This window comes from Lissotriton helveticus, chromosome 8 (genome assembly GCF_964261635.1).
Source record: "Lissotriton helveticus chromosome 8, aLisHel1.1, whole genome shotgun sequence".
In the NCBI taxonomy this organism is placed as follows: domain Eukaryota; kingdom Metazoa; phylum Chordata; class Amphibia; order Caudata; family Salamandridae; genus Lissotriton; species Lissotriton helveticus.
The window spans coordinates 1,059,118,640-1,059,138,749 of record NC_136069.1 but is presented as its reverse complement, the minus strand read 5'-3'; the positions used below and the strand labels follow the sequence as shown (position 1 = coordinate 1,059,138,749).

The 20,110-nt window shown below is 51.3% G+C and overlaps 1 protein-coding gene across 1 annotated transcript in view; it reads left to right on the top strand.

Annotated features, from left to right (window-relative positions):
• Positions 1 to 10,378: 10,378 nt before the first annotated feature.
• Positions 10,379 to 20,110, top strand: part of CFAP47 (cilia and flagella associated protein 47) — a 2,858,849-nt gene continuing 2,849,117 nt past the window's right edge. The window contains exon 1 of the mRNA XM_078657910.1: positions 10,379 to 10,617. Coding sequence (XP_078514036.1) covers positions 10,462 to 10,617 — 156 coding nt within the window. The 5' untranslated portion in view covers positions 10,379 to 10,461. The remainder of the gene's footprint in view (positions 10,618 to 20,110) is intronic.

Below are 20,110 nucleotides of genomic sequence, written 5' to 3'. Positions count from 1 at the left end.
TCACAATAAGGTGGGTTGTCGGAGATTTGAAACTTTGACTATTATATGCCAAACATCTATGTCATTAAGCCACTCACATTGTTAGCAATTAAGCAGCCTGGGAAGATTGTGGGCAGGACACTGGAGAGTAACATACACACTAGTCATTCCTTTAAGAAAGGTTGAGCATACTGGAATTACATAGGGGCATCTATTACTGAGGCCATCCAATCAGATAGTGTGCCGCTCACTCAGCCTTTCATCCTTCTGAGGTCGATAAAATGAGCACCATCAAGTTGGGTAGCAATAAAAACCTGTTAATCAGTGCCAGGATATCCCTCGAGGTGAACATGCACACACACACACTCATGTTATGTTTGGCATAGTCTATGTCAACCACAGTTGGCCATCTTACCTCACTCTGCGGTAAGGACAGGAAACAGAAACACATGCAGAGGGTTGCATCTGCCAGACACTGTGCTGAGATTGCAAGGCGCCACTACATAGAAGTAGCACTTAGCCCCAAACGACAGCAGGTCATGGTATTCGACTACCAGTCTTTATGCAAACGTTTTGTTGCAACATGGGATTCGTGTCTGCACTTATCAGGGTATGCATGGCCTCAAAACACCGACATGCAAAGCATGGACGCTGGGGCATGGAGCCCAAATGACTGCCTTCACAATATGAACAATAGGGGCAGAGCCAATAGGTTTGGTATTTTGCACAATAATAATAATGGTATAACATTTACTTTCAACAGGTCTGGGCACAAACAATTGTAATGCATTTGAGTTGCAGCTTCAGCCAGCTGATCTCAGTTAGAGTTTTAGAGGCTGAGGGGTTGTTACCTCTTTAGAGGTATGTTCATGGTACATTTTGAGCTTATTAAGGTTCTCAAAACCAAAGCGGTTTGTTGTATCTTTCCAAGGGAAAGAGATATAAGTTAGGTACTTAATCGCTTACAATGTAGCACATTAATGTGGGCAGTGTAAAATTCCAAGTTGCAACTGGGAGATTCCCTCATTAATGTCATTAACTGCTCATATTGGGCGGTGTAAAATTTCAAGTTGCAACCGGGAGATTCCCCCATTAATGACAGCAACTGCTCACATTGCTAGAAGTTAAGCAACCTGGGAAGTCTGGGGGCAAAGACCACGGATAAGAAGGAATAAGCAAAATTCCTGTAAGAAAGGAGGGATACATGGCAAGTACATGAGGACACATATTTCTAAGCTCATCGGATGGTTGAGCCTTTACACATCATAGTGGGATAGTCACCAACGTGGAACAGGCTATTGGGTATGCCTGGCCAGGAAATTGACACACACTTCATATGAACTGGGGCCTCTATAAAGGATAAATGCTGAAAACACTGACTGGGGTACATTTCGCCCAAAAACCCTCTTCGCCAAGCTGCTGCATCATGTTGTTCCAGGTGTCTTTGAGGGACAGGGAAGTGCAGTAAGGGAGCTTGTATAAGTAACGAGGTTACTTGCAGTGGGCAGCGGGGTCCCAGCGGACCCATAAAAGGTGGTTTGCGGCAAAACATGAATGTGTGAATCTTAGATTCCGACATTAACATTGGTTTAATAATACGCAAGACTCTCTGGCTATGAGGGGTAAAATCATTCAAGCATGAATTACAAGGTGGCTAGAAGGTAAGCCGATCTCGGCTTTGCTTCTGTGGAGGCCTATCAACTCCAAGGGTAACGAAGTGAACTAGGTGTATTGCTGGTTTAAGCACCAAGGGTCACAGCTGGTTAGCAGGTAGTGTGTACCTGTGACCGGACTGCAGTTAAGCAAGCCTGGTGGGCTGCGTAAGTTATCACTCCAAAAAGGGTGTGGTGACTGCAATAGTGTGCACAATACAAACATTCCCTCAAACCAGATTTGACACCATTAATGTGTTCGCCATGGTTTAGCAATCAAAAAGGTCTGTGCAAATGTCTGGTCCAATTCAGCAAAGTATGTGCACTCTGGAACCAAGGGCTTGTTACAGGTTGCTTCAGTTAAGCAAAAACGTCCCCGCCCTGATAGCCATAGTAGCTAGGCTAGCTGTGGAAGCTGTCATCTAACAAGTGTGCTGCTGTCCCAAAGGTTGGGGAAAAAAGGTGGTAAAGCACCAAAGGCTATCAATCAATCAATCAGTTAATTTGTAAAGTGCACTACTTACCCGGGTTTCAAGGCGCTGGGGGGGGGGGGGGGGGGTGCTGCTACTGGTCGAAAAGCCAGGTCTTGAGTTGTCTCCTGAAAGTAAGCAGGTCTTCGGTTTGCCGTAGGTTGAGGGGGAGGGTGTTCCAGGTCTTGGCGGCACGGTGGGAGAAGGACCTACCTCCGGAAGTGGTTCTACTGATGCGCGGGACCGAGGATTGGGATCTCCGTCTTGTATGAGTTCAGCTTAAGTCAGCTTTCCTTCATCCAGTCAGTGACAGCCTTCATTCCCTGGTGGAGGTTGGATTTGGCGGTGGGGGGTCCTTGGTGAAGGAGAGGATCAGCTGTAGGAGATTATGTTGAGGTCGTGATGTCGGGCGATGCGTGCGAGTGGAGCCATGTAGACATTGAACAGCGTCGGGCTGAGGGAGGATCCCTGTGGGACACCGCAGATGATCTCGGAGGCTTCGGAGGCTTCGGACTGGAACGGGGGGAGGTGCACTCTCTGAGTTCTGCCGGAGAGGAAGGAGGTGGTCCAGTCCAAGGCCTTGTCTCGGATCCCTGCGTCTTGGAGGCTAGTGCGTAGTGTGCGGTGGCAGACGGTGTCGAAGGCGGCGGAGAGGTCCAGGAGGATGAGGGCCGCCGTTTGCCGTTGTCTAACAGGATCCTGATGTCGTCTGTGGCGGCGATGAGGGCGGTCAGGGTGCTGTGGTTGCTGTGGAATCCTGATTGGGATGGGTCCAGGATGCTGTTGTCTTCGAGGTGACGGGTGAGCTGGGTGTTAACTATCTTCTCTATGCTACAATGTATTAAGAACATTTGGCATGTCCATTATTCAAGAAAAGGCAGGTCTTTGTACTAATTATTCCCCTACCCCCTGTCCCCACCCACTTGTCTGCCCCACGGTACACATTAGCAGAAGTTGCATGACTTGTGCTGGGAGGGGACATCAGCAGGGCATCACAGCAGCTAAATATCCTAGTCAGAAGGTGAGGAGCTGGCATGCAATATAGTCATGTAATGAAGCAGAATGGGGCAGGTGCGAGGTTGTGGGCCTACTTTGGCCATACATGAGCAGAAGGGTACAATGCCAGGAACCCGCTAATAGAGTGAGTCTTTAGAAAGGGGTTGTGTAAGTTGCCACTCTTAACGTAAAGGCACATATTGCACACAGTGCACAACGGGTTAAATCAGACATAACCAGAGTTACAAAGAGCAGTATTTTGCATTCACGTTTGGGTAAGAAGTCTACTTGACGTGGTATTCCTATACAGGAGGAGGCCAGTGGCAGAGATAAAGGTGTGGTGTTGGCCACAAACAATAACTTGTTAACAATTACACCGTTGGCCTGGGAGGGGAAATCCAATATGTTTTCAAGCGTATTTGGAATCAGTGACTAGGCAGTGATGGGTAATGCACGACCCGGTAACACCTGACAAGTAGGCCCATATTGGCACAGTGCACCATAGGGATTTCACCCTGAACTGCGGTCAAAGTAGAGAGAAGTTGTTTCATTTTCGGCAGGCCATCGAACATGCCAACGGATGGGTAAATAAAGGTGTGGTTAAACAGAACAGTATTTCCCAATTTAAGTGGAGGCCAGCAAACTTGCCTAAAATGGGGGTAAATAAGCCATGCACAAGCCCACCAAGCAGGAGGGCTTGATTTAAATGTAATTCAAAATAAAGTAAAATAAGAAGGGCTTGGTAAATAAGGCATGGTCTCTTGAGTGGATACGCCATAAGGTTTCCCTGATAGAGATGGGGAACACCTGCAGAGATAGATAGGAATTGTCCAGCTAGAAGTATGGTAACCTGTCAGAGGTAGATGGGAGGTGTCCAGCTAGAAGGACTGGTAACCACACGTTGCAGGAGGTTATGGAGCCTGCCATGGTGTGGTGGGGGCTCTGGATATGACGGGGGCCACAACCAGGGCTGTGGTGGACTTTCAGGGCGATCCTGAGGCTGATTGGTACAATGGGTACCCTTTCAGGAGCAGAATAAGTGGGCATTATGCCAAAATCCCAGGAGTCTTTATGGCAGGACCTTGGTTGAGAACGACGGCGCCCGATAGTCCCTCGGGCGGTTGTAAACCTGAGCAACCGGGGGCTTGCCTGGTTACGCTCCGCCCCTAAAAGGGCGTGAGTAAAAGTTATGGACTGGTGGTCCAGGGTATGTGAGGGGGATAACCCCCACAAAAATGGTAGCACCAATTGGATTGGCCAGGGTGTAGTTGGCAAATCAGGTGGGCAGGGCAGCTTAGGTGAGTCCCCGCTGCCTGCCCTAGGATCGCCTGTAAGTTAACCCACCAAGTTGGCATACTCCTTGTATATAATATACCTGCAGCAAACTTTTTTCAACAAAAACTTGTTGTGGACTGTATTATTTTGCGCAGCACGACTATCTACTGCTAAGCGGGGGTTGCCGATATCTTATCTTATCTTATCTTAGGTGCCATTTGTAAAGCGCACTGACGCCGAGGCTTCCTGGCGCTGGGAGACAGAGTGAGTGAGGGGGAAACAAAGTGGCGGGGTTCTAGCAGAGGGGAGGGAAGAGGCGAGTTTTAAGTAATTTTCTGAAGTTCAAAAGAGAGGATGAGGATTTGATGGAAAGAGGGAGGGGGTTCCAGAGTGCAGGGGCTAGATAAGAGAAGCGGCGACCGCCGAGTTTCTTAGTTTTGATTTTGGGGGTGGCAAGCAGGTGACGGTGGGCCGAGCGGAGGTCACGCTGAGGACAGTAGGGGCGGATAAGAGATGTTACAAATGCAGGGCCAGGGCAGTGAAGGGTTTTGAAGGTGAGACATGCCACCTTGAAGGCTGCCCTTTGGGCTATTGGGAGCCAATGAAGACTGCGGAGCAGGGGTTTGGCAGATTGCCATCTGGGGGTGTTATGGATTAGGTGGGCCGCTTGGTTCTGGACAACTTGGAGGCGGTGAGTCAGGGATGATGGAAGGCCATGGTAGATTGAGTTAGAAAAATCCAGGCGGGAGAGCACGAGTGAGATTACAACTAGGGGAAGTGCAGCGGGGGGAAGTAGGAGGCGGACTTTGCGGATCTTCCGGAGCTGGTACATGCAGGAGGATATTACCGCTCCCACCTGTGTTCTGAGAGAAAGTTCAGCATCGATGATCACTCCCAGACTCTTTACAGTTTTCACCGGGGTTGGGGGGGAGCCTAGCTCCGGAGGCCAGAACTGCGGGCCCCAGTGAGCGAGACTGAGTCCCGGGAGGAGGAGCTCAGTTTTCCCGGGGTTAAGTTTCAATTGGTTCTGGTTCATCCAACGTTGGATGTGGGTCAAAACTGCGTGGAAGGTATTGATGGCGTGAGGTGAGTCGAGCGGGAGGATGATCTGTAAGTCGTCAGCGTAATTGTAGACGACAATGTCCCATTTTTGAAGAGATTGGATCAGAGGCCGGAGGTATAGGTTGAATAAGAGCGGCGAAAGAGAGGAGCCCTGGGGGACTCCACAGTGCGTGGGTGTTTTAGTGGCAGTGTAGGACCCCAGGCGGACCGCCTGTGCTCTTCCAGTAAGGAAGGACTTGACCCAGTCAAGGGCGGTGCCCTGGATGCCAGCCTGCTCGACACGGTGGAGAAGGATGTTATGGTCCACCGTGTCGAACGCGGCTGATAGATCCAGGAGGATGAGGGCTTGGGGGGAACCCGCGTCCGCGTTGCTCCTGAGTGTGTCCAGAACTGCAAGGATGACGTGCTCAGTAGAGTGGGCAGGTCTGAAACCGGCTTGATCAGGCTCGAGATGATGGGATGATTCAATGAAATTTGACAGGCACCGAGTGACGTGGGCCTCCATCAATTTTTAGAAGTACGGGAGGAGGGAAATGGGACGGTAATTCGAAGGCTCCGCTGGGTCGGTGCCAGGTTTTTTGAGGAGGGGTACTAAAATAGCCTCCTTGAAGGAAGTTGGAACGATGCCGCTGCTGAGTGCCCCATTGAGTAAAGGTAGAATACAGTCTGGTAAGTACAGACATATACTCCGCAGGACAGATGGCGGGCAGCAATCGTTCGGGGAACCAGATTTTACCCGGATTGCTAGTTCTGCTAAAGAGGTAGGGTCTAGGAGCGGGAAGGAGGAGAAAGTTGAGGAATTGTTAGAGCAAGAGACCGGTGGGGGTGACTGGGGAGAGGGGGGGATAGAGTTTTTAATTTTTGTAATTTTGTCTAAGAAGAACGAGTTGAGGGAGTCACAAGCCTCTTGAGTGGGGGTCTGGGCTGGGAGAGTCCTGTCATCTGTAGTGAGTTCGTCCATGACTCTGAACACCTCCTTGGATTTGTCAGCTGCCGACGAGATCCTGTTAGAGAAGTGTTCCATTTTGGCTAGGCTGATGGCAGCTTTGTATTCTTTACGCGCAGCCAGGTAGGACTGTTGGGCTAGGCCGGAGTAGTCGCGTCTCCAGGTGCGTTCTGACTGCCGAGTTTTTAATTTCAGAAGCTTAAGATCACCAGAAAACCACCTATGGGAGTTGCGGTGCCTAGTGCAAGGGAATTTGACCAGGGGAGCAAAGAGGTCGCTGGCCGATTCAAGCCAGGAACCAAGATCATGTTCCATGCCGTCGATGTCATTAGAGGGGAGGAAGGCTGGACGGGTGTCGGCCAGGGCAGTGAGAAAGCCCTGAGAATCGTATGTGTTCCATTTCCGTGAAGAACCGCCAGCCATCAAAGGAGCGGGGATCTGACCGGCGACAGTGATGGTGGTGTCGACTAGGTTATGATCGGACCAGACGCATGGGGAGACGTCTGGTGTGGATAAGGCCAGATTACAGGTCCAGATCTGGTCCAGGATATGGCCCTTGTTGTGGGTGAGTTGGGTAACCTGTTGGGTGAGATTCAGGCTATTGAGAGTCTCGAAGAGCTCTGTGGCCTGGGAGCCGGCATTGGTGTCGTTGAACCAATAGTTTAGGTCGCCGAGGAGGGCAAAACTGGAGTGCAATGTTAAAAGGTTAGACAGCTGTTCACTCAGGGTGGTGGAGAAAGATGGCATAGGATGGGGAGGCCGGTACAAGAGTAGAAGGGTAAGGGTGCCGGTATCAGTTTGCACACTGATAAGTAAATTGTCCACCTTAGGGATGGGGAGGGAATAGGAAGAGACGGAGTTCAGACATTTGGATATGATGGCTGCCTCCCCACCCCCGGGCCGATCACCGAGGCGGTCGGCATGGAGGATGTAATAGTCAGGGGGGAGGGCGGCCAAGATATCAGGGAGAGACTCTGAAGTTAGCCACGTTTCCGTGAGCAGGAGCATGTCCGGATTGGTGTTAGATAGCAAGATGAAAATCTCCTCAGAATGTTTAACCAAAGAGCGGGTGTTTAAGTATAACACCCTGATGGTCATGACATTCCTAGTCGACATGACTGATGAGGTGCTACCACTTAGGTGGTGTCGGTCGGGGTGCATGATACCGGCAGTGCGTATACGGCGGATAGCCGTTGGAGGTGGGGAGGTGGCGAGGTGTTGCAAGTCTCTGAGGGTTTGAGGGGAGTACGAGATATGATGGTCGGCGTGGCGTGCCCTAGGGCCCGACCTGGCGCGGACGGGCGCAGACGGGCTCGCCTTTGGCGCGCCTTTGGCGCGCAGACGGCGCGTCCGCTGTGCTCGTCCGCTGCGCGTCCGAGAGATGCACATTATTTATAGGGCGTGGAAAAGTGGCGTGGGGGCGTGGCCTCGCAAAGGGGCGTGGCCTCGGTCCTCGCAGAGATGGCGGCGGGAAAAGTTTGTGGATCGTGAGGGCTGCAGCAGCGCTAACTCGGCTGCGCAGGAAAGCAGGGGAGCCAGAGAGGCAAGTGCACACAAATTAAAGTGACAATAATGTTTTAAAAAGCAATTTGTTAAGCGAGTAAAAAGCTCTCTGCTTCCGCCTCAAGAGCACAATCTGTCTGGGCTGTAGGCGCTAGTGATCAGCGCTTTTAAAGGGTGGCGTGGCCTCGCAAACGGGCGTGGCCTCGGTCCTCGCCGAGATGGCGGCGGGAAAAGTTTGTGGATCGTGAGGGCTGCAGCAGCGCTAACTCGGCTGCGCAGGAAAGCAGGGGAGCCAGAGAGGCAAGTGCACACAAATTAAAGTGACAATAATGTTTTAAAAAGCAATTTGTTAAGCGAGTAAAAAGCTCTCGGCTTCCGCCTCAAGAGCACAATCTGTCTGGGCTGTAGGCGCTAGTGATCAGCGCTTTTAAAGGGTGGCGTGGGGGGCGTGGCCTCACAAACGGGCGTGGCCTCGGTCCTCGCCGAGATGGCGGCGGGAAAAGTTTGTGGATCGTGAGGGCTGCAGCAGCGCTAACTCGGCTGCGCAGGAAAGCAGGGGAGCCAGAGAGGCAAGTGCACACAAATTAAAGTGACAATAATGTCACTATAATGGCGACTATTATAGTGACAATAATGGCACTATGCGGCTGCCCGTGGCACACGCAGTGGACCCCTTAAATAGGGCCGCTCCCTTAGTGCCGCTTCAGGCACCTCCATGCGCCTTGGCACTGGGACCAGCTCCTCTGGGAGTCCCCCTCCCTGGTCTGGTGCCTCTTTTGCATCATTTCCAGTGCGCAGTGGGCTGGAGACAGGTATTTATACCTGCTCTGACCCACTGGCCACCCTCTTTGTCCCCCGCTGGACACGCTGTCACCCTCCCAAGCGCTTACCCTGCGTGCCGGTGTGAGAGCTGGGCTAGTGAATTGAATGTATTAATGTATTAATTTGTGTTGCAGGCGGAGTTACACGGCGATCCTAAGGCTGATTGGTACGAGGGGTACCCTTTCAGGAACACAATAAGGGTGCATTATGCCAAAATCTCAGGAGTCTTTACGGCAGGATCCTGGTTGAGAACAATGGCGCCCTGCTAGTCCCTTGGGCGGTTGTAAGCCTGAGCAACCGGGGGCTTGCCTGGTTATGCTCCACCCCTAAAAGGGCGAGAGTAAAAGTTAGGGACTGGTGGTTCATGATATGTAAGGGGATAACCCCCACAAAAATGGTAGCCCCGACTGGATTGGCCACAATGCAGTTGGCAATTCAGGTGGTCAGGGCAGCTTAGGTGAGTCATTGCTGCTTGCCCTAGGATCGCCCGTAAGTTAACCCACCAACTTGGCATACTCCTTGTATGTAATAAACCTGCAGCAAACTTTTCGCAACAAAAACTTGTGTGGACTGTACTATTTTGCGCAGCACGACTATTTACTGCTAAGCAGGGGTTTGCTGATATCGGCACTAAGTGTCCTACAAAGAGATAATGGAAAGTTGGCCACTCTAACATTGCTTCAGCCTCCAAATACGATTCACCTCCACTGAATTTAATGTAATCACCAGCCACAAGCCCACATCTTCACCACATCTGAAACTCGATTATTTAAAGGGTAATGAGTGGCAGTTGAGTGAAATTAGAAAATAGGGTATGCCAGATGCCTGCTATTTGTCTTCTTTATTTAAATTTTACACTAATGCCAGCCATTAGTGGGAAATTCCTACTGTCTTGTATTGTTTACATTGTTAAATAACCTAAATAAAAAAAATATAATAAATGCATACTCCTTGTTAGAAAACGAGGGTGAGGTGTCTTACTTACTCATGTATACTCCGTGCTCCATGTAAATATATATTTTTTACATATACAATAAAAAAATTACAGAAATAAAAAAGAAAACGAGGGTGAACATAAGAAATGCCCTTTGCATTGGAAATGAGAGCGAGACAGTATTTTAACACACCAAACTCCGATGGTTGGTGTGGGTTTCGTTGCAGCTAATTTGCCCAATGCAAAAACGGCGAAGCGAGAGAATAACTGGGGAATACCTGGCAGCATGGCATCAACAATCATTCTCATAGGCATTTGATTCACATTAGCCCAGCACATAACTGCCTTCGTTAGCACATACATTTTTGGAGGAAGCTGATTAGGTATAAATAAAGCACTGCCCGATTGATAACAAGCAGACGTCCATTGAAAAGGTTTGTGTTCCATTCACTGTATATTTTTAATTTTTTTATTTATTTTATAAATAAAAAAACATAAAAAATAAAAATAACAAGCACACGTCCATTGAAAGGTTTGTGTTCCATTCTCTGTTGATGTCACAGAAGCTCAAAACATACCACCAATCAGCGAGCGTGGAATTCTGCTTCGCCGTTTGTGTTCCGGTTCATGCGTCGCCTGGCAACCAGACCACGCTGTAAACTTTTCTACCCGGCTCAGAGCAGCGTTAGCGGCGGGCACCTGCGAGCAGCAGCCCTGTGCAGGTCGCAAAGCCCGGGAGCCCGAGCGCACACCAGAAACCAGGGCAGCAGTCGAGATCCTTGGAGGGCAAGCGAGTGCCCACGGCTTTTGTTCAGCCACGACATGGAGGCACGGGATGTGGCTGGTGTGAGGGTGCGCCCAGCGGTGCTGCGCTTCACGGACACGGTTGTGGGCGTGCGATACCAGGCGACCATCAGCGTCCTCAACATCAGCAACGGAGGCCGCAGCATAGAGATACAGGGTCCCGACAATCCACAGGTACGGCGCAGATGTGACCGGGGAGGTTGTGGGGATGGGGGCAGCTATTTGAGGCAACGCAGACAGACAGTACACGCACCTAAAGCAGATAGCGTCCACAGCAGACTCATACCTAGGTTTGCCGGATAGTACAGTACTTAACAGTTGTGGAACTTCATGTAATCCGTGAATTGTGTGAGATTAAGTCTTAATTTTCTTCAAGAGAACATGTCCCCTGATAGCAAAGATTCATACAAGGAAAGTTTAGGGCTGAATTAGTATTCTTACATTTAGATGGAGTCAGAGGCGCAACTGGAGTCATATCTCGGGGGAGGGGGGGGGGCGGAAAGAAAAAAATTAGGTTGGGTGGGGCTGAATATTTAGGCAATCGGCAGAGTCGAGCTGCAGGGGCTCTTAGAAGGGGTGAAACAACAACAAAGCCCCATTAACATGCACAAGGTCTTTTAAAGACCTGTGAAGTGCACGGGTGCGGCTGTGAGCGGGCCCGGGAAGTGTCTCATCCCGGGCTGCCACACACGACGGGGGAGGCTGAAGCCCTTTGAGGCCAGTGGGTGTTGCGCGCCTGCATGGAGCAATCTGACAGCCATGCCCACACCTGAGATTGGCATCATGTAGTGAAGTATGATCAGGATTCAAGTACTTTCAAGTATGTATTTATTTTAAGTAGATGGTACAAGATGGTAGGTCCATAGGTGGTAATTAAAGGTAATAAATAAGTAACCCCACCTGGAGCAAGCTCCTTTCAGCTCAGCCCCAATCTCCCAACTAAACTCCTCAGAGCCAGGGGAACACATATTCTAATATATCATCAATGAAAGCTAACATTCCACAAGGTGGCAACAGTGGATGAGCAAGGAAAGAGAGATGCATACACTACACATCATTCACCGTCACTTTTAGTGACGCTGTGTTGGCGATAGGGGCTTCGCCTTATTTACAAGGCAGTGTTAAGCCACTTAACGTGGCTTAAAGCAGCCTTTTAAAGAAGGCACCCTTTCATGCTGTACTTAGGGTGAATGGGGAGGGCAATGGGTCTTGCGGTGGGCGTGCCACCGCAACACCCATTGATTTTGATGCTACCCCCAATTTACATGGGTGGCGTAAATAGGAGGCAGCTCCAAAATTAAGACCAAGGAAAATCTGGTCTTAAACAGGCAAAACAAGGAGACATGCTTTATTTCTTCATGTTTTTGCTTTTCCATGTGTGCTGCCTTGTGCAGCACACATAGAAACAGCAAATTGCCATTGATTGATTATGTGCAGGAAGGTAACCCTTCCTGCACATAAACAATGAAAAAAATGACCTTTTGCAACTTAAGCACACATAGAAGTTTCAAAACACCATGAATGATTGTTTATGCGTCGGAAGGGATACCTTCCTGCACATAAACAATCATTTCCCCCAATTCAGACACCCTTGCACTATGGTGCAAGGGTGCCTGCGTTGGCACTAGGTAGCTGAACTCAGCGCCAGCGCTACGGGAACGCTGCATTGTTGTGAATATGGCGCATCTCTGCATTTTCAGAATGGAGAAGCGTGGCGTTATCAATGTTTGCATAACGCCACACTTTTCCATACAGTTGTAAATATGCCCCTAAGTGCAAGAAATGCAATGCAGTGCTATAGGAGGAAAACAGTAATGTACATTTACAGGTAAGTACTCAACTTACACATCCAGTCTTCCAGGGTATAGACCAATACTGGGAAAGGGTCAGATCAAGGTAGGTACTGCACCAGCAGCAGCACTGGAGTGGCAGGGTGGAGAGCTCACTGTGCCCAGTGTTAGTCAAGGGGGGCTAGGGGCTCCCACAAGAGGTGCTGGTTGCAGGGAAGTACCCGTGGTTTCAGGAAACAGGCCCGGGGGTTTAGGCAAGCACAAGGGGGGCCCACAAGGCAGCACCAAAGCTATACCACCAACAGTACAGTGTTGGGCGTCCAATGCAATCCTATGGAGATTCTTCTTTCTGGACACAGGCAGCAGGTGTCAAACCTGAGGGTGCAGACAGAAAACCAGCATCAGCACAGGCAAGTTGCAATGTTGGGGGTAACAGGGGCACTGCTGGTCAAGCTCCCCAAAGCCCAGGGGCTGCCGGTGCAAGGGTGCCTCAAGATGTCAAATTTTTTCTTAGCGGCCAGTCGCGGTTGGGGAGACCCTTCGGATTCACACTGCAGGTGCGTTGTGGAGGTCAGGAGACGTGATCTAACACTGGAATCAAGTTCAGGATTGCTGGGTATACTTCACTGGACTGATGAGCTACTCAGACTTGAGCCATGGGCATTGGGTTCAGAGTCGGCAGGACTCGCCGTTCCAAATGGCACAGGATGGACAGAATGCAGGGCAAATCAAACATTCACCCCCAGTGAAAAGATCTGGATTGAATCCATTGTTTGTTTGCCCACCATGTCACCCCAGTTTAGACCCAGACATATGGAAATCAGTCATGATCCTGTGCCTCATGGGAACAGTGCAGCCCAAACTGCCAAGCCTGGTCTTCCCTGGACCAGAAACAAGCATCCTGTGACCGGTTTCAGGCATTACCCCTCATCAGCCAGGCTAGCTTGAATCCAGTGACACAGTGAGCCCAGGACCCACATCGGACACACCCGCGCACTAAGGACAAGAAAGCAAAAGACACACAGATGATAGACCGAATGCAGAACAAATCAAACAGTCACCCCCAGTCAATAGATGTGGGTTAAATCCATTGTTCTTTTGCTAACCGTACTGCCTCAGTTTAGACCCAGCCATATAGAAATCAGTCCTGACCCTGTGCCTTATGGGAACACTCCAGACTGAACCGCCAAGCCAAGTCCTCCCTGGACCGGAAATTAGCATTGTGGGACCAGTTTCGGGCATCACCCCTCATCAGCCAGGTTAGCTTGAATCCAGTGAAACAGTGAGCCTGGGACCTATGTCTGCAAAACACACAAGATGATGGACGGAATGTTGACATTGGCAAAACATTCACCCCCAGTCACAGATTTGTATTTGTATTTGTATTTATATACCGCATAAATCACCCATAGGTCTCAGAACGCTTGCAGATGCACAGAAGAACGAACAGGTTGCCTGACAGCTAGAAAAGCCAGGTTTTTAGGTTTCTTCGGAACCTCTGGTGGTTGGGTTCAGTCCTGATGTGATTGGGCAGGGCGTTCCAAGTTTCTTGGGCTATTTTAGAAAAAGACCTGTCACCGTTTCTAACTGTACGGAGTTTGGGAACAGTTAGGAGAGACTGGCTAGTGGAGCGGAGGGTTCTGATCGGACAGTAGTTTGTGAGGTTTTTTTCTAGGTATTTTTCTCCTTATCCATTGATGGTTTTGTGGACTAGGCAGCATAGTTGGAAGTTAATGCGTTTCTTTATAGGGAGCCAGTGCAGTGCCCTAAGGCTGGGCACAGAGGGGGTGCGGGAGATCAAGTACCATTCTGGCCGCGGTGTTTTGCAGACCAGGAGTTTTGCCAGGAGACTGTCGTTGATGGAAGCAAGTAATGCATTGCCATAATCCATACGGCTTATAATTAGGCCTTGGACTAATGGCATGCGGATGGAAGGGGGATCCATTTAAAATGTTTCTTAAGATTGCGCATCAGTCCAAAGCTGGTGTGCACTATCTTGTTTACATGGTCAGCCATGGACAGTTTGTAGTCAATTGTCACTCCCAGGTTCCGGACTGAGGTCTTGGGAGAGGGGCAGGGTCCCAATGTCATTGGCCACCATCCATCTGTCTAGTGTTTGTGGGCGTTTCCAAAAAGCTTGATCTCTGTTTTACCAGCATTGAGCATCAAAAAGTTGTTGGTCATCCAGTCCTTAATTGAGATCATGCACTTTTGGAATCTCAGTGTTGCATCACTGGGGTCTGGGCCTAGGGTAATCAGTAGCTGTGTGTCGTCTGCATAGGACACGGTTTCAAAACCGTTTGCCCTGATTACCCGTGCCAGAGGGGATACGTATAAGTTAAGAGCGTGGGGCTCAGTATTGATCCCTGGGGAACACCCTCGTCGTTTTCCTGGTTATTTGAGGTGAAAGAACCGATTTGGACCTTTGAGCACCGATTAGTCAGGTAGCTTTTGATCCAGAGTAAGGCTGGACCTTCGACACCAATCTCTTCCAGGCGTTCTAAGAGAATACAGTGTGAGATGGTGTCGAAGGCAGCCGACAGGTCGAGCAAGATCAGTATGGCGGATTGTCTTGCATCGAGGGTCATCCTGATGTTGTCCACGATCTCGAGTAGGGCTGTTTCAGTACTATGAAACGCTCTGAATCCCGAAGCAGCTGGTTAATCCAGATCTTGGTTTAATCCATCGTTATTTTGCTCACCACGCCACCCCAGTTCAGACATGGCCATATGCAAAGCAGTCTTGACCCTGTGCCTCATGGGAACAGTCCAGCCCGATCTGCCAAGCCATGTCTTCACCGGAATCAAGCATCCTAGGACCGGTTTCTGGCTATCAGCCGTCATCAGCCAGGATAGTTTGACTCCAGTGGCGTAGTGAGCACGGGACCCACGTCTGGGCATACCCTTCTCACATAGGGCGAACAGCAAAACACACAAGATGATGGACAGAATGTTGCACATTGGCAAAACATTCACCCCCAGTTACAGATCTGGGTTTAATCCATCGTTATTTTGCTCACCACGCCACCCCAGTTCAGACATGGCCATATGCAAATCAGTCTTGCCCCTGTGCCTCATGGGACCAGTCCAGCCGGAACTGCCAAGTCATGTCTGCCCTGGACCGGAATCAAGCATCCTAGGACCGGTTTCTGGCTATCAGCCATCATCAGCCAGGATAGCTTGCCTCCAGTGGCGTAGTGAGCACGGGACCCACGGCTTGGCATACCCTTCGCACATAGGGCGAACAGTAAAATACATAAGATGATGGACGGAATGTTGCACATTGGCAAAACATTCACCCCCATTCACAGATCTGGCTTTAATCCATCGTTATTTTGCTCACCACGCCACCCCAGTTCAGACATGGCCATATGCAAATCAGTCTTGACCCTGTGCCTCATGGGACCAGTCCAGCCCGACCTGCCAAGCCATGTCTTCCCTGGACTGGAATCAAGCATCCCAGGACCGGTTTCTGGTTATCAGCCGTCATCAGCCAGTATAGCTTGACTCCAGTGGCGTAATGAGCACGGGACCCACGTCTGGGCATACCCTTCCCACATAGGGCGAACAGCAAAACACACAAGATGATGGACGGAAGGTTGTTCATAGGCAAAACATTCACCCCCAGTCACAGATCTGGGTTTAATCCATTGTTATTTTGCTCACCATGCCACCCCAGTTCAGACATGGCCATATGCAAATTAGTCTTGACCCTGTGCCTCATGGGAAGAGTCCAGCCCGGACTGCCAAGCCATGTCTTCCCTGGACCGGAATCAAGCATCCTAGGACCGGTTCCTGGCTATCAGCCGTCATCAGCCAGGATAGCTTGGCTCCAGTGGTGTAGTGAGCACGGGACCCACGTCTGGGCATACCCTTCCCACATAGGGCGAACAGCAAAATACACAAGATGATGGACGGAATGTTGCACATTGGCAAAACATTCACCCCCAGTTACAGATCTGGGTTTAATCCATCGTTATTTTGCTCACCACGTCACCCCAGTTCAGACATGCAAATCAGTCTTGACCCTGTGCCTCGTGGAGCTTTGGAGTTCGTAATGACAAACTTCCAACCCATGTACTCAATATGGATTCACTGCACTTACAATGTCTAAAAATAGACTTAGTCACTGTAGTGGCATATTGCTCATGCAGCTGTGCCTTCACCTGTGGTATAGTACACCCTGCCTTAGGGCTGTGAGACCTGCTAGGGGGATGTTTGTGGGCATGGCACACAGAGTTGTGTGCCATAACGACTTTTAGGTTTTGTGTACACCAAAACACACGGTCTGCAATGACAGTGTATATGTATCCGGTGAGGAGTTTCTGGGGTGGCACAATACATGCTGTTGCCCTTAGAGACCCTCTCTGGTCACAAGTCCTTTTGTACAACTGGTATCTTTTACAAGAGACTTCTATGTTGGCCCAAGGTGTGCCAATTGTGAAAAAAAGGTACAGTTTTGGGAAAGAACAGAGGCACTGGGGACCTGATTAGCAGGGACCCTGTGCACATTCAAAGTGCATCTGATATCATTTACAATTTTGGGGGTAACCATGCAAAAAGGGGACCTTTCCTACAATGTTTCCCTCCTCCGAATCCCAGTGCCCCAGATGTTAACCTTCTCATCCTGCTCTGACTTACCCCTTCTTAGAAGTACTATCCTAACCTTCCTACTTCAGCTTGCTCAGACTTGAGTGCATATCTGTTATGTCATACATTATGTCATGCATTCTGATTCCTTGTAATTGTTTAAACATGTAATGTCCATGCCCTCCGCTCCTAGGCAACTGTGGGATTCTAGGTTGTAAATACCGGGACGGTTGCCTAAGGTGTCAGCTGGGCAAGCTGAAGGTTGTGTAATCGCATTGCTGCTACTTTGGTTTACCATTAATCAATCAATCAATCAATCATAGCATTTGTATAGCGCGCTACTCACCCGGGCGGGTCTCAAGGCGCTGGGGGAAGGGGTCCGTTTACTGCTCGAAAAGCCAGGTCTTGAGTTGCTTCCTGAAGGCGAGATGGTCCTGGGTTCGCCGAAGGTGGGTGGGCAGGGAGTTCCATGACTTGGCTGCCAGGTAGGAGAAGGCTCTTCCTCCGGCGGTGGCTCTGCGGATGCGCGGAACGGTGGCGAGGGCGAGGTTGGTCGATCGTAGCAGGCGGGTGGGCGTGTAGAAGGTCAGTCGGTTGTTGAGGTACTTGGGGCCCAGGTCGTGTAGAGCTTTGTGTGCGTGGGTGAGGAGTCTGAACGTGATCCTCTTGCTGACGGGGAGCCAGTGCAGGTCTCTCAGGTGGTCGGAAATGTGGCTGCATCGGGGGATGTCCAGGATGAGACGTGCGGAGGCGTTTTGGATGCGTTGGAGTCTTTTCTGAAGTTTGGCTGTGGTTCCGGCGTAGAGGGTGTTTCCATAGTCGAGTTGGCTGGTGACAAGTGCCTGGGTGACAGTCTTCCTGGTATCGGTGGGGATCCATCGGAAGATCTTGCGGAGCATGCGCAGGGTATTGAAGCATGATGATGTTACGGTCATCGAGAGGGAGGAGTCCAGAATGAAGCCCAGGTTGTGTGCGTGGTCCGTTGGCTTGGGAGTGGTGCCCAGGGCGGGGGGCCACCAGGAGTAGTCCCAGGCGGTGGGTGATGATCCCAGGATGAGGACTTCCGTCTTGTCTGAGTTCAGTTTCAGGCAGCTGTTCTTCATCCAGTCGGCGACATCTTTCATCCCTTCGTGTAGGCTGGTTCTGGCGGTGGCGGGGTCGTTGGTGAGGGAGAGGATCAGCTGGGTGTCATCGGCATAGGAGATGATGTTGAGGTTGTGTTGGCGTGCGATGGCTGCGAGGGGATCATGTAGATGTTGAAGAGAGTGGGGCTGAGTGATGATCCTTGTGGTACGCCGCATATGACTTTGGTGGCCTCTGATCTGAACGGGGGAGGCGGACTCTCTGGGTTCTTCCGGCGAGAAACGAGATGATCCATTCCAGTGCTTTCTCTTGGATTCCGGTGTTGCTGAGGCGCTGCGCTAGGGTGCGGTGGCAGACAGTGTCGAATGCTGCGGAGAGGTCCAGGAGGATGAGGGCCGCCGTTTCCCCGTTGTCGAGCAGGGATCTGATGTCGTCTGTGGCTGCGATGAGGGCGGTCTCGGTGCTGTGGTTGGCTCGGAAGCCGGACTGTGACTGGTCGAGGGATCCATTTGTCTCGAGGAAGGCAGCGAGCTGTCTGTTGACAGTCTTCTCGATGACCTTGGTCGGAAACCGGAGGAGCGAGATGGGGCGGAAGTTCTTGAGGTCGGAGGGGTCAGCTGTTGGTTTTTTCAGGAGGGCGCTGATCTCGGCGTGCTTCCAGCTCTCCGGGAAGGTGGCGGTGTTGAAGGAGGTGTTGATGATGTTCCGGAGTTTGGGTGCGATGGTGGAGTCAGCCTTGTTGAAAACGTGGTGGGGGCAGGGGTCGGTAGGGGATCCGGAGTGGATGGTGTTCATCGTGCTGATGGTGTCTTCGGTGCTGACCGGGGTCCAGGCGCGGAGGGTGCTGGTGGGGGGCGTTGGTTCGGTGGTGGGGTGCGTGGATGGTGCGCCGAAGCTGTTGTGTATTTCGGCGATCTTGCGGTGGAAGAATGAGGCGAGCGAGTCGCAGAGGTCTTGCGAGGGAGCGATGTCGTTGTTTCCGGCGCTGGGGTTGGAAAGCTCTTTGACGATGCTGAAGAGTTTCTTGCTGTTGTGGGCGTTGTTGTCCAGTCGTTCTTTGAGTGCTGACTTCTTGGTGGTGCAGATCAGCTGGTGGTGATTGCGGGTGGCGTTCATGAGGGCAGTCATGTTGTCTGTGGTCTGGTCGATGCGCCAGGCCTTCTCGAGGGTGCGGCAGTTCTTCTTGGAGTTCTTGAGTTCGTCGGTGAACCATGAGGCTTTCTTGCTGCCGGGTCTGCTGGGAGGGGTCTTTAGTGGTGCGAGGTCATCTGCGCAGTCGGTGATCCACTGTGTGAGGTTGTTGGCTGCTTCGTTGGGGTCCGTTGTGCTGGCGGGGGAGTTCCGGCTGAGGGAGGTGATGAGCTGGTCAGCGGTGATCTTGCTCCAGTTTCTGCGAGGGACCTGTTTGGGGTGGTGGTGGGTCGTGGTTCTTCTGAAGCTGAAGTGGACGCAGCTGTGGTCAGTCCAAGGGAGTCCGGTGGAGTGGCTGAAGGAGACGTGTTTGCTGGAGGAGAAGACTGGGTCAAGCGTGTGGCCGGCGTAGTGGGAGGGGGTGTTCACCAGTTGCTTGAGTCCGAGGTTGGCGAGGTTGTCCAGCAGGGCGGCGGTGTTGCAGTCCTTGTTGTTATCCAGGTGGAAGTTGAGGTCCCCTAGGAGGATGTAGTGGCGATTCCTCCTCCCGTCTGGTTGACGCGGTCCCTCCGGGTGATCTTGTATCCGTCCGGGATGGCGACGTCGGGCGCTGAGGAGGCGTTCATCCAGGTTTCCGTGAGGAAGGCGATGTCTGGTGAGGTCGTGTCGAGCAGGTTCCAGAGTTCGACGGCTTGTCTGTGTACGGAGCGGGTGTTGAGCAGGATGCACTTGAGGTGGTTGCTGCTGGTGCTTGGCTTTGCGGGTGCGGTGCAGGTCCGGAGGCAGGTGTATTTGCAGGCTTGGCAGGTGAATGGTCCTTGGGTGAGTTTCGGGGTGGCTCGGTAGCAGGCGGGTGTTCGGCCAGTGTTGAGTGCGTGGAGGCTTGCAGCGTCGTATGTTCGTCGGGCGCGTTGGCATCGTCGAGATCCAGGGTTTGTGGTGCTGGGCGCGGTCCAGGCGCGGACAGGCGCAGACGGGCTTGCCTTTGGCGCGCCTTCGGCGCACCATTTGCGCGCCCGCTGCGTGTGAACGCTGCGCATACGTGCGGACTCTGCCATAAATGGAGAGTGGGGG